Below are 17,012 nucleotides of genomic sequence, written 5' to 3'. Positions count from 1 at the left end.
AGGAGAGACTATAGAGAAGACATCACCTGTAGTCACTGATATAATTCTCCTCACTTTGTCCCATCAGAGCTGTAGTCACTTGTAAGTTCTGCAGTTATGATGGGTGAAACTACAACTCTCAGCATAACCTTACCACTGCTTAAAGGGGTTATCCAGGAAAAAACTTTTTTTTATATATCAACTGGCTCCAGAAAGTTAAACAGATTTGTAAATCACTTCTATTAAAAAATCTTAATCCTTTCAGTACTTATGAGCTTCTGAAGTTAAGGTTGTTTTTTTCTGTCTAAGTCGTCTCTGATGACACCTGTCTCTGGAAACGCCCAGTTTAGAAGCAAATCCCCATAGCAAACCTCTTCTAGGAAACTGGGCGTTTCCCGAGACAGGTGTGATCAGAGAGCACTTAGACAGAAAAGAACAGCCTTAACTTCAGAAGCTCATAAGTACTGAAAGGATTAAGCTTTTTTTTTTATAGAAGTAATTTACAAATCTGTTTAACTTTCTGGACCCAGTTGATAAATATAAAAAAGTTTTTTCCTGGAATACCCCTTTAAGTCATTCTGGGAGCTATAGTTTTAAATGGTGAAAACTTCTTTAGCGCTTTTCCATTCTGTGGCAATTGGCATATTTGATTATTGTACTGGAATTTTTTCACAATGCGCTACACCAGTGGTGTCTGTCACAACAGGCTAAAAACTCCCTTTGGTGGTATGGGGTGACACAATTTTCTCCTGTACCGGGTGACACCAACCCTAGCATCGCTACTGCTTTAAGCTAATTTTGGCCTTGAGGACATAGCCAATTTCATTTTTGCGTTTAGTTTCTTCTTCCTCGCCTTCTAAGAGCTATAATCTTATTTTTCCATCCACAGATCCATATTAGAGCTCGTTTTTTGTTGGACCAATTAAACTTTGTAATGACACCTTTCATTTTACCAAAGAATGTATTGAGCAACCATAAAATTATTATTTGTGGAAAGAAATTCAAAAGAAAACCATAATTTAGAAAATTTTTGGAGTTTTTTTATTTATTTTTTGCAGTATACTTTATGGTAAAATTGCCATTTTCTCTTTATTCTGTGGATAAATGCTATTAAAATGATAACCATTGTTACATGGCTTTCTATTATTGTACATCTTTTAAAATCAAAGGCAAACTTTTTAAACAAAATAACAGTGTATGTTTAAAAATGCCATATTCTAACCCCTATAAAAGTTTATTTTCTGAATACAAGACTGTATGGGGGCTAATTTTTTGGCCGTGCTCTGTAGTTTTTATTGGTATCACTTTTGTGTATATGTGATTTTTTTTTTCTCAATCACATTGTGATGTGACCAATAATCATCAATTTGAAATTTGGTATTATTTTACGTTTATGCCATTCATTATTTTATTAGTGAAATGGGCATAAGGCTAATTTCATTTTTATTGAGGGAGGGGTTTATCCACTTTTGAAAAATAATTTTAGGGAAAAAAAAAAAAAAGTTATGCCCCTAGACATCTTATGTCAGATCGCCGGGGTCCCACTGATGGTTCACTCTGTGTGTAATGACGGGCGATACAGGGGACGGAGCAGCGTGACATCACGGCCCGCCCCCTTAATGCAAGTGTATGGCGGGGGCGTGACGACCACCACGCCCCCTCCCATAGACTTGTATTGAGGGGGCGGGCCGTGACATCACAAGGGGCGGAGCCGTGACATAACGATGCTCCGGCCCCTGAATAGCCCGTCATCACGTGCAGAGCGAACTCGCTCTGTGCAGTAATGGTAGCAGGGTGCCGCAGCGGCGATACCGGGGGTCCCCAGCAGCGGGACCACGGCGATCTGACATCTTATCCCCTATTCAAAGGATAAGATGTCTAGGGACGGAGTACCCCTTTAAGTCCCGACAAGGGACTATTTATAGCAATAGATTTATTGCTATTGGTCTTCAGTGCTATGCATTTGCAAAGCACCAATGAGTTATATCTGCAAAACACTTCTATAGTCTTCCAGAAGGCAGTCTATACCAGTGGATGGCCGCAAAACGTGGAGCAGGTGAGTAGACCTTCGGCCTTCATCTTGACTCATCGGACCCCTGCTATTGTGCTGAGGGTGGTCCAATGAGTCTCACAAAGCTCCTTAATGCTTTAGATGGTATGATCAGTATTGATCACAACATCTAAAGTGTTAATGGCAGACACCACCCTTATTCATATGGCCTGTTCCAATCTCCATTTAGGGAGACACATGTATACTGTTGTGCGTTAAGTACCAGGGCACAAAGACAAACGTGCGTCCTCTAGGAGATGCCACCCTAAGACTCGTTTCACATCAGTATTTGTGGTCCATTTAGGCATGATCAGTTAATGTAGTTAAACACTCTGGTGTCCTCTGAGTATGTGATGCTCACAGGCTTTCAAGGGTGACATATTGTGCATGCAGTGCAAGAAAGGAGAGACCACTGGGGCTGCTCCATTTGGAGGAGAAGTCTCATGTAGGAAAATGCATTTCCTATTCAAAGGATAGGGGGTAAGTGTCCGCTCGCAGGGGGGGGGGGGCAACGGTTGCTCCTGTAAGGCGCTGCGGCCCTCCTTGCACACGGAGTATGGGTCGACATGCGCCCTCCATGCATCTTTATGGGAAAGCTGGAGATACACGTGATGTGAACTATACTCGTATATCTTCACTTCTCCCATAGAGATGCATAGAGGGAGTGTGCCCAGGAGAGCCGGAGCGCCGTACAGGAGATCGCGGGGAGTCCTAGCAGTCGGAAACTCGGGCACTTATCTATTCTCCGGATAGAGGATACATTTTCCTACATGGGACTCCTTAACCACTTAAATGGGCACTGTCAGATACAAAAACTTTTGATATGTTGTAAAGCATGCAAAGCCAGTAGGTTTTGCAATTGCTTTCATTAGAAAATTTTCAGTATTTCATACTAAAAAAGTTTTGCTAATGCTAGGGGAGATGTGAGAGGAATTCAGACTAGTGAACTGATTTAAAAGTGTAATAAAAAAAAAAGTGCTAGACACATAAAAATTAGATGTACATGGTCAGGATTAGGTACTGAGTGATATATTAAAAAAAAGTTTTTTTGCTGGATCTGATGGGTACGCTTTAAGGTCACCCTGCCTATTTCCGTTTCCCCGCTCGCTGGGCAGGGACCGGACCGGGATGCCTGCTAAAATCATTCAGCAGGCATCCCATGGAAATGCTTGGGGGGGGGGGGGGGGGGGTCCTGAGGTGATCGCCGCAAATTGATCAATTCAGATCTGCGATTTGTAGCAATTCTGGGCTGATCGGGTCGGTGGTGACCCGATAGTCCGGAAAATAGGAATGATCGGACCCTCCTGAAGGATAGGAGCGAGGTGGCAGGAATTCCACCTCATCCTATCCCATGCCATTGGTCGGTTAGGACTGACCGACCAATGGCAGTTGGGGGCGGGAGGCTTAAAGTTGAAACAGCTGCTCTGCCCGCCCCTGGATGTTCGGGCAGAGCGAGGAGGGGTTGGGCTGGGGAAGATGGCAGCGGGTGCCGGACAGTGGGCGACTGGCGATCACGGCGGCAGTGAAGAAGGCGGCGGTGGAGGCGGCGGTGGAGGCAGCAATGAAGATCAGTGGTAAGTGATCTTCACTACTGCCTTCTAGGAGTTGCCAAACTACAACTCCTAGCATACACTGACAGACCGTGTATGCTGGGAGTTGTAGTTTTGCAACAGCTGGAGGCACACAGGTTGGGAAACACTGTGTTAAGTAACAAACTCTCAGTGTTTTGCAACCAGTGTGCCTCCAGCTGTTGCATAACTACAACCCCGGACAGCCAAAGGGCATGCTGGGAGTTGTAGTTTTGCAACAGCTGAAGGTTTGCCGCCCATGTGAAAGTACCCTAAAACACTACACTACACAAAATAAAAAAGTATAACACTACATATACACATACCCCTACACAGTTAAACCCCCCCCCCCCCCCCCCAAATAAAAATGAGAAACGTCTGGTACGGCAAGGTTTCTAAAATGGAGCCTCCAGCTGTTGCAAAACAACAACTCCCAGTTTTGCCGGACAGCTATTGAATGTCCAGGCATGCTGGGAGTTTTGCAACAGCTGGAGGCACCCTGTTTGGGAAACACTGCCGTACGATAATTTTGGTATTGGAGGCAAGTGTAATTCTTGCAAATCCCTAATTTAGGCCTCACATACGCATTTCGCTTTCTCACTTCGGAGCCCTGTCGTATTTCAAGGCAACAGTTGTTTAGTGCCACATATGGGGTATTTCTGTACTCGGGAGGAATTGCCTAACAAATTTTGGGGGGGCTTTTTCTCCTTTTGGGGGGCCTACTCCAGCATGTTATTGTAAATAAATTAAATTTAAGTAAAAGTAAAAAAAAAAAAAAAAAGTGTAACCCAATTTCTCCTGAGTACGGAAATACCCCATATGTGGACATAAAATGCTCTGCGGGCGCACAACAGGGCTCAGGAGTGAGAGCACACCATGTACAATTGGGGTGATTTGCACAGGGGTGGCTGATCGTTACAGCAGTTCTGACATAAAAGCAAAAAGATAAAATAAAAAACACAGGTGTTTGAAGAATTTTCATAAAAGTTGGATGTGAAAATGAAATTTTTTAATTTTTTTCACTAAAATGCTGGTGTTATCCCAATTTTTTCATTTTCACAAGGGGTAATAGGAAAAATGCCCCCCAAAATTTGTAACCCCATTTCTTCTGAGTATGGAAATACCCCATATGTGGATATAAAGTGCTCTGCAGGTGAACTACAATGCTCAGAAGAGAAGGAGCGTCATTGGGCTTTTGGAGAGAGAATGTGTCTGGAATTGAAAGCCATGTGCGTTTACAAAGCCCCCATAGTGCCAGAACAGTGTACCCCCCCACATGTGACCCCATTTTGGAAATGACACCCTTCATGTAATGTAATAAGGGGTGCAGTGAGCATTTACACCCCACAGGTGTCTGACAGATTTTTTGAACAGTGGTCCATGAAAATGAAAAATGTAATTTTTCATTTGCACAGCCCACTGTTCCAAAGATCTGTCAAACCCCAGTGGGGTGTAAATGCTCACTGCACCCCTTATTACATTCCGTGAGGGGTGTAGTTTTCAAATGCGGTCAAAATGGCCCCCGACTTCCATTCCAAACAAATCCAAGCCCTTTATATCCACATATGGGGTATTTCCACACTCAGAAGAAACAGGGTTTAAAATTTTGGGAAACTTTTTCTCCTATTAACCCTTGTGAAAATGAAAAATTTGGGATAACACCAGCATTTTAGTGGAAAAAAAAATCTAATTTTTCATTTTCACATCCAACTTTAGCGGAAATTTGTCAAACACATGTGGGGTGTAAAGGCTCACTATACCCCTTGATACATTCCTTCAGGGGTGTTTCCCAAATAGTGTGCCATGTGGGGATTTTATTGCTGCTCTGGCATCATAGGGGCTTCCTAAATGCGACATGCCCCCCAAAAACCATTTCAGCTAAATTTGCTTTCAAAAAGCCAAATGTGGCTCCTTCTCTTCTGAGCACTGTAGTGCGCCGCAGTGCACTTGATGTGCACACATGGGGTATTTCCATACTCAAAAGAGATGGGGTTACAAATTTTGGGGTAATTTTCTCCTATTACCACTTGTAAAAATGTAAATTTTGGGGGAAAAACTGCATTTTAGTGAAAAATAAAAAATTTTATTTACACATCCGACTTTAACAAAAAGTCATCAAACACATGCGGGGTGTTAAGGCTCACTGGACCCCATGTTGCGTTCCTTGAGGGATGTAGTTTCCAAAATAGTGTGCTATGTTGTTTTAGTTTTTTTTTTGCTGGTCGTGCAACCTAGGGGCTTCCTAAATGTGACATGTCCCCCAAAAAACATTTCAGAAAAACTCCCTCTTCAAAATGCCATTGTCGCTCCGTCCCTTCTGAGCCCTCTAGGGCACCCACAGAGCACTTAACATCCACATGTTAGGTATTTCCTTACTCCAGAGAAATTGTTTTACAAATTTTAGGGTAATTTCCCTCCTTTTACCCCTTGTAAAAATTCAAAAACTGGGTCTACAAGATCATTCCAGTGTAAAAAATTAAGATTTTACATTTTCTCCTTCACATTGCTGCTATTCCTGTAAAACACCTAAAGGGTTAAAGGAGTTCTCCGGTGTATACACATCTTTTCCCCTATCCAAAGGATAGGGGATAAGATGCCTGATCGCGGGAGTCCCGCCGCTGGGCACCATCGGGATCATGCACGCGGCACCCCGTTTGTAATCAGTCCCCGGAGCGTGTTCGCTCCGGGACTGATTAAAGACGACCAGCAGGCCGGCGGCGAGTGACGTCATGAATCCGCCTCCGTGTGACGTCACTCCCCGCCCCTCAACGCTCCAGCCCCGTGATCAACAATAATCAGACCCGGAGGGAACATGCTCCGGGGACTGATTATAACGGGGTGCGGGACCCCCGCGATCAGGCATCTTATCCCCTATCCTTTGGATAGGGGATAAGATGTCTAAGCGCCGGAGTACCCCTTTAAAATGACAGAGGTCAGATGTACAAAAAATGCTCGGGTCCTTAAGGTGGAAATGGGCTGAGTCCTTAAGGGGTTAATGAACAAGATGTTATGGCAATATTGCCAGCCAAGTATAAATAGTTTTTATTTTTTTTTTATTTATTTTTTTTGCTCCAATCCTTGCTCCAAGGCTCCAACTTTTTTGAAAGACCATAAAACCCCTCTAAATAACTTGGTAGAATTCACTTCTCCTTTTCTAATCTTTCTGCCAAACAAAGCATGGCCTCTGGCGGCTACCGGCACAAGATCCACGTTTTATCTTAAACGTACATTTTATTCATTGTGTACTGTATACTCTTTGCCTACAATACTAAATATTCACATGACCAGAGAAAACCTTTTACAGCTATGTGAAGCTTTCACTTAAAGAAAATCCTATTTTGCAATACTGCTAAACTGACTAAACAGGAAAGCAACTTCCCGTCCAAAATGATGAGTACAACTATCCTGAGGACATCTTATCAGACTCTATTTTGCTAGGATGGGAACACAATTTATTTTTTATTTTTAATCCACTTCTTCTTTAATAAATATAAGCAACCTTTGCAAATTTCTGACAGCTCCTTCACAGACCTATTTGTCTCTATGGTTACAGACTACACGTTAACGCTGTTTGTAGTTAGTAATAGTCTGTTTCCACTGTAGGGGATAAATATTTCTGGTAAAATTCGGAGTATTGAGAGTAATCAGATTCATTGGTGGCGGTCTAGAATGTAGGCCCTTCATGGTGCACTTATGGCTCGTTCCCATATATACATGTCTATCTGGTAATGTTTTTCCTCCAGCGTGGTAGTAAAACGCATAAGGAAAACTGAAGTCAAAACGGATCCTATTGTTGTTAATGAGATTGTTCATGGTATCAGGAGTGTCAGTTTTTATGTCAGATTCGTCCAGACACTGGATAGGGGAAGGTGTCTGGCAATGTCTTCCTTCTCAGCTCTAAATATGCTAAAAAGCCTGAAGTTTTTTGTATTAGTTGCAGCGCCAGCTGGGGATGATCATTACAAAAAAAAAAAAAAAAAGTATCAGCTTGCAAATGATTTAGAAAATCCAGCCTTACTGTATCTTAAAGGGGTACTCCGGCCCTGAGACATCTTATCCCCTATCCAAAGGATAGGGGATAAGATGTCTCACCGTGGGCATCCCACCATTAGGGACCCTCGCAATCTTGTATTTGCCACCCACCTGTTTGAGCTGCATGCCGAGGTGCCAGCTCACAAACAGCCGGGTGGCGACCACAGGGCCGGAGTATCTTGACGTCATGACTCCACCCCCGTGTGACGTCACCCCCGCCCCCGCTATGCAAGTCTATGGGAGGGGGCGTGACGCCCCCTCCCATAGACTTGCATAGCGGGGGCGGGGGGTGATGTCACACGGGGGTGGAGTCGTGATGTCACCATACTTCTGGTCCTATTATCAACAGCACTAGATTACTACATTCAAGTTTTTTTTTTTTTTTTTTTTTTTTTGCAGTTCTGTTGGATTCAATAATTCTGAACATTTAGTTAGATCATTCTCATTCACCCTTTGCCGAAAGCTTTATGTTCAAGACAATGGTGCAGACGTGACCTTCATTTATATTGTGTCAATGACAGGTCAGACTTGGTGTTCAGTGTAGAAGGGAGTTTCTATTAAGTGAAATGTAACACGCGGACATTGTATGTCATAGGGCAGTGTTTACATTACACCTGTTGCACTTGCTGAACACTTACAAGATACTGTATCTTTCCATGCTGCTGCTGCCCCTATTACAAAGTTCTACGGCCTGTACTCCAAAGAATCAGTATGGATCATAGATGCCAATATTCAGACACATCCAACCACCAGCATTAGAAACAGGGCACATGTCAGATAAAACAATCGTGCAATTTTTTACATGTTTAAAAAAAAAAAATGCATCACTTGTGCAAAACCTTAAAATAAGTTATTTGTGATTAGTACAGAGAGCTTGAGGAACATAACAGCACTGGAAGGATGCCAGCAGTATTTGGACAGTTTAGAGGCTTAAAGGGATATTCCAGGGGAAAAAAAAAAATTTCTATCAACTGGCTCCAGAAAGTTAAACAGATTTGTAAATTACTTCTATTAAAAAATCTTAATCCTTTCAATAATTATCAGCTGCTGAAGTTGATTTGTTGTTTTCTGTCTGGCAACAGTGCTCTCTGCTGACATCTCTGCTTGTCTCGGGAACTGCACAGAGTAGAAGAGGTTTATGGGGATTTGCTTCTAAACTGGGCGGTTCCCGAGACAGGTGTCATCAGAGAGAACTTAGACAGAAAAGAACAACTCAACTTCAGCAGCTCATAAGTACTGAAAGGATTAAGATTTTTTAATAGAAGTAATTTACAAATCTGTTTAACTTTCTGGATAATCCCTTTAAAGAACAACTCTGATATTGGGAAGTATCCAGCCCCACATTAGTCACCATAACAGAGTCAGGCTCATAATTGGGTTTTTTTCTGCAATCCATTTTTTGCTTCACTGTTAGGTATACATTGGTTGCCCTTTGACATCAGTTATAAAAAAAAAAGAAAAGATAAGGAAGATAGATCCTGCAAAAAAAAATAAAAAATCAGATTCAACTGTGATACAGATGGACTGATGCAATATAAAGAGAATGAGCATGAATTTACAGCAGGGTCAGACTGGCCCAATGGATACCAAGAAAAGTTGATCTGACGGCAGTCACAAACCGCCCACTTAGCCAGGAAATCCAGGACACTTTTGCCGAATCTCCAGGCTAGCAGATGCCACCATGCTGTAGGCCGCAAACAGGAGTGCCTGCCTACCTGGGGAGGACTATTTAATCAGGGGGGGACTAGTGTATAATAGGGGAACTACCTAACTGCTGTGAGGGGCCTACTTTACTCACTTTTACTGTGTGGGGCACCGAGGGGGGCTTTATTAGCATTTGGGGAACTAAAGATGGGGAGATAGTACAAAGGTGGGATGGGTGTTGGAAAAGGAAAGAGTCCAAGTTGTTTTTCTCGCACATTCTGCAGAAAAAAAGTCACGACTGGAAGATGTCATCATAGTGGTTTGGAGAAAAGAAAGGAAAGAAAATAACTAAGAAGAAGTCACCTGTGAGTCACTGCTGGTATCTACTACTGTATGGTCACTATGTGGGGAAATATTCATTTTGGGGGGAGGGATTTAGTTACTCTCCTGGCTGCAAGCCTGTAAAATGTTTGCATGACACTAGCTGTAGCCAATCAGTATGAGCAGTGGCCTGACACTAGCTGCAGCCAGTCAGTATGAGCGGTGGCCTGACACTAGCTGTAGCCAATCAGTATGAGCGGTGGCCTGACACTAGCTGCAGCCAGTCAGTATGAGCAGTGGCCTGACACTAGCTGCAGCCAGTCAGTATGAGCAGTGGCCTGACACTAGCTGCAGCCAGTCAGTATGAGCAGTAGCCTGACACTAGCTGCAGCCAGTCAGTATGAGCAGTAGCCTGACACTAGCTGCAGCCAGTCAGTATGAGCAGTGGCCTGACACTAGCTGCAGCCAGTCAGTATGAGCAGTGGCCTGACACTAGCTGCAGCCAGTCAGTATGAGCAGTAGCCTGACACTAGCTGCAGCCAGTCAGTATGAGCAGTAGCCTGACACTAGCTGCAGCCAGTCAGTATGAGCAGTGGCCTGACACTAGCTGCAGCCAGTCAGTATGAGCGGTGGCCTGACACTAGCTGCAGCCAGTCAGTATGAGCGGTGGCCTGACATTTGATTTGCCAGGCTTCAGTAATAGAACTCTGCAGGCTGCATCATGAAGTCAAAGGCTTGAAGCACTACAGCCCTTGAGAGAACCGGAGCTTTTGATTTGCCAGTCTTCCGTTCTCAACAATGAGCCCTTCAACTTTAAGTCAAAAAGGCAAAGCATCAAGTCTGCAACACAACAGAAGCCTGTCAAATTTAAACACCAGGATTTCCTCACTGGCTGTAGTGCCTTGAGTCTGTATAGTGAATGCTTGGCATATAGTGAACACCAGGCATCCATAGTGTATGTTGGGGCTGTCCTGTTTGACCTGAGGGTGAGGTATGTACATACTGTAGGGCTGGTATGCCATGACTTCCAGTGCTGGTTTTTATCCCCAGTACCGCCCCGTTTAAGGGAACCTGTCACATTAAATGTGCAATCCATTCTGCAGCCATCATGTTACAGAGCAGGTGGAGCAGAGCAGACTGACACATCGTTTTGTGGGAAAATCTCAAGGATAATTTGTCATTTGTTATTGTAAATCTTTTCCAACTCTGGGCTTAGTAGTCTGGTGGGTGGTGCTAAGTAGTGGGCAGCTATCTTTGTATGTGTGCCTATAGAAAGCTGTCATAACCTATAGGACCGCCAACCTGACTGCTTAGCCCAGAATATACAGAGGCGTACATGAATACATGAGAAGTTATCCTGGAACTTTACCCATAAATCATATATTTTAACCACTTAAGCTCCACCTACTCTAACAATAACTATAGAGATAAAATACAAATATCTGACAGTTACAATATGATGTAATAATGGACGTTGGGGGAGATTTATCAAAACCTGTGCAAACATTTAACTTGATCATGAAGACTTTATTAGGTACATCATCAGATGCTATAAACATTGTGCTGAGTGACGTCATCAGATGCTATAAACGTAGTGCTGAGGGACATCATCAGATGCTATATACACTGGGCTCAGTGACGTCATCAGATGCTGTATACACTGGGCTCAGTGACATCATCAGATACTATAAACATAGTGCTGAGGGACATTATTAGATGCTGTACACACTGGGCTCAGCGACATCATCAGATGCTGTATACACTGGGCTCAGTGACATCATCAGATACTATAAACATAGTGCTGAGGGACATCATCAGATGCTGTATACACGGGGCTCAGTGACATCATCAGATGCTGTATACACTGGGCTCAGTGACATCATCAGATACTATAAACATAGTGCTGAGGGACATCATCAGATGCTGTATACACTGGGCTCAGTGACATCATCAGATGCTGTATACACTGGGCTCAGTGACATCATCAGATGCTGTATACACGGGGCTCAGTGACATCATCAGATGCTGTATACACTGGGCTCAGTGACATCATCAGATGCTGTATACACTGGGCTCAGTGACATCATCAGATACTATATACACTGGGCTCAGTGATATCATCAGATGCTGCATACTAGGGATGTAAGAAAAAAATCGATTCTCGCGATAATCGCGATTTTTCATTTGCCGATACAGAATCGATGCAAAATATTTTTTAATCGATTCTTTTAGGGATGTGGAATTTTTATCTGCGGACGCCCGGAACAGCATGTCCTGTCCTGGGCATCAGGAGATAAAAGTTCCACATTTGTGGAGCCGGGCAGGCCGGATCTGACACGGCTATGGAGCGGGCTCCGACTCGTGCCCGCTCCGTACTATGCGACCCCCGGCTGATTTCAGTAGCCGGGGGCCGCCGCTAATCGCCAGCATGCGGCAATCGCCGCGGCTGGCTATTAAAGGAGTATCCGGTGCGCACTTTTCTCATTTTATCCTATCCAGGCTGCAAAATAAAACGCACTTTATCTTACCTGCCAACGAGCCCCCGGAGCTCCGGTACAGGTGTTCGGTCCCCGGGCTGTATTCTTCTTACTTCCTGTTAGTCCGGCACGTCACATGGAGCTTCAGCCTATCACCAGCCGCAGCGATGTCCCGCCTCTGCTGGTGATAGGCTGAAGCTCCATGTGACGTGCCGGACTAACAGGAAGTAAGAAGAATACAGCCCGGGGACCGAACACCTGTACCGGAGCTCCGGGCGCTCGTTGGCAGGTAAGATAAAGTGCGTTTTATTTTATTTTGCAGCCCGGACGGGATAACATGAGAAAAGTGAGCACCGGAGTACTAGATCGCCGCTGTCAAAGCTGACAGCGGCGTCTATTGGGATCTATGAATGCTCCCAGGTGGGCGATATATCGCGATATATCGCGGTATCGCGATATATCGGGATATATCGAATCGCCACACTGGTATCGCGATTCGAATCGAATCGCCAAATTCTTGGCGATTCACACCCCTACTGCATACACTGGGCTCAGTGACATTATCAGATACTATAAACATAGTGCTGAGGGATATCAGATGCTATATACATTGGCCTCAGTGACATCATCAGATGCTGAATACACTAGGCTCAGTGACATCATTAGATGCTGCATACACTGGGCTCAGTGACATCATCAGATGCTATATACATTGGCCTCATTGACATCATCAGATGCTATATACATTGGCCTCAGTGACATCATCAGATGCTTTATACATTGGCCTCAGCGACATCATCAGATGCTTTATACATTGGCCTCAGTGACATCATCAGATGCTTTATACATTGGCCTCAGTGACATCATCAGATGCTTTATACATTGGCCTCAGTGACATCATCAGATGCTGTATACATTGGCCTCAGTGACATCATCAGATGCTTTATACATTGGCCTCAGTGACATCATCAGATGCTTTATACATTGGCCTCATTGACATCATCAGATGCTATATACATTGGCCTCAGTGACATCATCACATGCTGTATACATTGGCCTCAGTGACATCATCAGATGCTTTATACATTGGCCTCAGTGACATCATCAGATGCTATATACATTGGCCTCAGTGACATCATCAGATGCTTTATACATTGGCCTCAGTGACATCATCAGATTCATGCAAATCAACTCACCGAAATCCAGGAACTGCTTGATGGACAGCGGGGAGGGGGAGAACTTGGAGTAGTATTCGATCTGATTGGGAATGGTGTTCTTCAGCAGGTACACACACAGTCTCATGATGCCCCCCTGGAGGTAGGTGGTGACGGACACTAATAATGGAATGGATACCAGTATCACCAGTGAATAAAAACATCTACATAGTCACAGAGTCATGGCTACAGTGCAGCGCTATGTGTATGAATGGAGAGCAGTGCAGGCAGGGATGCAGCCAACTAGGGTCCAGTGCTATGGTCAAGTCAATAAAGGGAAGCAAAGAGCCAGTGCTCACCGAGACCTCCTACCCAGCGGCATCGGACATGTCCCCTTGACCGCACATTTCCAGGAGGTTGTACAGGTAGTGAAGTTAAACAGGTTGTCAGGTGTCCCAACATGTGACATCATCCTTGGCCTTGGTTTTTGTAAACCAGGGACATGTCACGGTGTCAGTCGTCTAAGCATGACACTTGACCTGTTAGCTGAGAGGTCACTTATGTGACACCAAAAGGTGCTGCACCTCTGATGAGACTGCTTTACAGGACTGCTGAAGGATATAACAGATACATCTTGTAAAGGATCAGTTCAGTCTCTGTTTACACATGACATCTTAAAGGCAAGAATATTCCAATGCAGCATTATTCTTTCTGTTGAAACAGTGTTTCCTAACCAGGGTGCCTCCAGCCTTTAGCTGACCAGGCATTCTGGAAGTTGTAGTTTTGCAACAGCTGGAGGCCCCCTGTTGGGAAGCACTGCATTAAAATAATTAAAGGGGTACTTCGGTGGAAAAAAAATTACTTTTTTTCATATCAACAGGTGCTAGAAAGTTAACAGACTTGTAAATGACTTCTATAAAAAAAATCGTAATCCTTCCTGTACTTATCAGCTGCTGTATACTACAGAGGAAGTTGAGTTGTTCTTTTCAGTCTGACCACAGTTTTCTCAGCTGACACCTCTGTCCGTGTCAGGAACTGTCCAGAGTAGAAGCAAATCCCCATAGCAAACGTCTCCTGCTCTGGACAGTTCCTGACACAGACAGAGGTGTCAGCAGAGAGCACTGTGGTCAGACTGAAAAGATTAACTCTACTTATACTTATACAGCAGCTGATAAGTACTGGAAGGATTAAGATTTTTAATAGAAGCAAATTACAAATCTGTTTAACAATCCAGCACCAGTTGATTTGAAATATTTTTTTCCACCGGAGTACCCCTTTATAACCTCAGCAGAACCACCCCTTTAGGGTACTGGGGTAGTTGGACACCTTTTGTATGCAAAGGATCTATAAAAGCTTCTGTTAATATAGCGTAAAGAACCAGACTGTTCTCTTGTCTGTCAAGGTCAACAGAAATCTAATGGAATAAAAAAAAGAAATCAGTATGAATACAAAATACTAAAAATAGAGAAGGAGGCATTGCACATCCAGCATTCATCTCATAAAATCTATCTGTATCAAAGTCACACACCCTAAAAATCCTGTGTACATAAAATACAAAGAGCAATAGACAAAATAACCCAATCTCAGGTGGAAATAAAGGGTCAGTGCCTATGTACAGTGACCTCTCCCCCCCCCCCCCCCCGACCTACGATGGCCCCGACATACGATCATTTCAAGATACGATGGCCTCTCAGAGGCATGTTGAAGGCAGCATCAACATACGACGCTTTTGTATGTCGGGGCCATCGCATAAACGTCTATCGGGCAGCGCTGACTGCTTCAGCCGTATAGCCGTTTACGGTGCCCCGGTGGTCCACTGACGATCACTTACCTGTCCTCGGGGCTCCGGCGCGTCCCCTTGGGATCCCCTGTATCGTCGGTGCGCTCCATCGTTGGCATCACGTCGTCCCGTCATCCAATTGGAGCGGCGTGCGTAGCGACGTGATGGCGGCGACAGAGAGCAAGGATGCCGGGGAAGCAGAGGCCTTGCCGGAGCGTCGGGGACACCCCAGGGATGCGGCGACAGCGATGGAAGGCGACATCCAGGGCAGCGGTGACGGTCCGGAGCGGCGGGGACACGTGAGTATAACCTCCAATACCAGTGGTCTCCAACCTGCGGACCTCCAGATCTTGCAAAACTACAACTCCCAGCATGCCCGGACAGCCGTTGGCTGTCCGGGCATGCTGGGTGTTGTAGTTCTGCAACATCTGGATGTCCGCAGGTTGTAGACCACTGTCCTATACTTTACATTGCACAGATCCCTCAACATACGATGGTTTCAACAAACGATGGTCCATTTGGAACGGATTACCATGGTATGTTGAGGGACCACTGTATATGACAACACTTTGTTCCATTTACCATCATTACCTGACACATAGTATAGAATGCAACGGGTAAACGCAGGATATCCCGTATTCTGAAATACCAACCACTTATGTTTAAAAATCCCAAATGATAAAAGTTACCCAAGCATCAAAATAGCTTTCTACCATGCCCACTGTTTGCCAATGGATCTGCATCATGCCCGGCCCCAAAGAGTATTGCCAGCCCAACTTCCTCAGGGGTCCTGTTGCATCCCTCACATGTAACCTTATATAAGTGAATATCGATTCACCATACAGAACACCTACCTGGCGTGCCGTCACTCTCCCAGCCTCTCCCAGGGTCTCCCAGTGCCTGCAAAATGCTATTAGCCTGCACAGCAGTCTCTTTACATGACCAGTGACTTCCTACCTTATTACTCACAGTATGCGCGCACTTTACCATAAGCCATCTAATAGTGTGTCATCCGAATACTAAAGCGGAGAAAGCGACGTAGATATCCATAACACGATTGATCATAAAATAAATCATTTACGGTGACAATATTTGCAAACCAAATAAGTAAGTGTTTAGTAAGAAAAATATCCACAAATAAAAATAAACACAAATACCCATTATGTGAAAGATACCTTATAAAACATCCAATTCACACTAATGTAACGTGATAATAAACTTGAATGAATAATCAAAGATACGTAATTGTATATATTTCTACCAAAATAAAATAAATATATCTATTCCCATCATTCCATGTATAAACGCCATGTATAAAATATAGTATAATGTGAGAGAAGCTGCACAGAACATAGACAAATTCATCATCCAAATTCATCATCCAACATGTGCAAATAATCTAAATAACAGAACATCACGTGAAATTTTAATTGTGACCATAATAAATACATCAAGCAATGTTAATAAACAGTGTATATTACAAGTACAATGTTTATAAACCGACATTCACCAATAATGTGCTTACCTCTTAAAGGAGTACTCTGGAGAAAAAAAAAATTCTAATCAACTGGTGCAAGAAAATGATACAGTTATATAAATTACTTCTATTTAATAATCTTTAGCCTTCCAGTACATATCGGCTGCTGTAGACTGTTGAGACCCAATTAGCTCCTAGCAGGCTATAACTCCCCCTCCCCCTTATTACAATAATTAATTAAATAATAACTGACACAACAACAATTCAACTTTTTCGTAGGTGGGGATCGGCCACAGCTTTATTTATAAAATTACTTATATAAATAACAATTTAACTGTAACAAAGACACCGATTGGCTTCTTGCCAACCCGAGTGGGTGTTGCCACACTGTCCTGTGTGGAGGTCTACCCCGGGTTGACCCTGCTTTCACCTTCTTCTTACCACCAAGCTATGACTTACAATAAACAGAGATACAAAAAAGGGAGGGAGAGAGGGCAAAACTCCGGGTCCTGGGCAGATTGAGGGGGGAA

General features: G+C 43.9%; 1 protein-coding gene across 3 annotated transcripts in view; it reads right to left on the bottom strand.

Annotated features, from left to right (window-relative positions):
- PDK3 (pyruvate dehydrogenase kinase 3) overlaps positions 1-15,951 on the bottom strand; it is a 97,202-nt gene extending 81,251 nt beyond the window's left edge. For all 3 annotated transcript variants that reach the window (XR_008889004.1, XR_008889005.1, XM_056558785.1), the window contains exons 1-2: positions 15,860-15,951; positions 13,268-13,405 (exon numbers count right to left, since the gene is read on the bottom strand). Coding sequence is in view for 1 of the 3 variants with exons in the window: in XM_056558785.1 (XP_056414760.1) it covers positions 13,268-13,373 (106 nt within the window). In the remaining 2 variants the exon portion in view is untranslated. The remainder of the gene's footprint in view (positions 1-13,267; positions 13,406-15,859) is intronic.
- Positions 15,952-17,012: the final 1,061 nt, after the last annotated feature.

This window comes from Hyla sarda, chromosome 2 (assembly GCF_029499605.1).
Source record: "Hyla sarda isolate aHylSar1 chromosome 2, aHylSar1.hap1, whole genome shotgun sequence".
NCBI classification, from domain to species: domain Eukaryota; kingdom Metazoa; phylum Chordata; class Amphibia; order Anura; family Hylidae; genus Hyla; species Hyla sarda.
The sequence above is the reverse complement of the archived record's forward strand: the minus strand, read 5'-3'. Positions and strand labels throughout refer to the sequence as shown.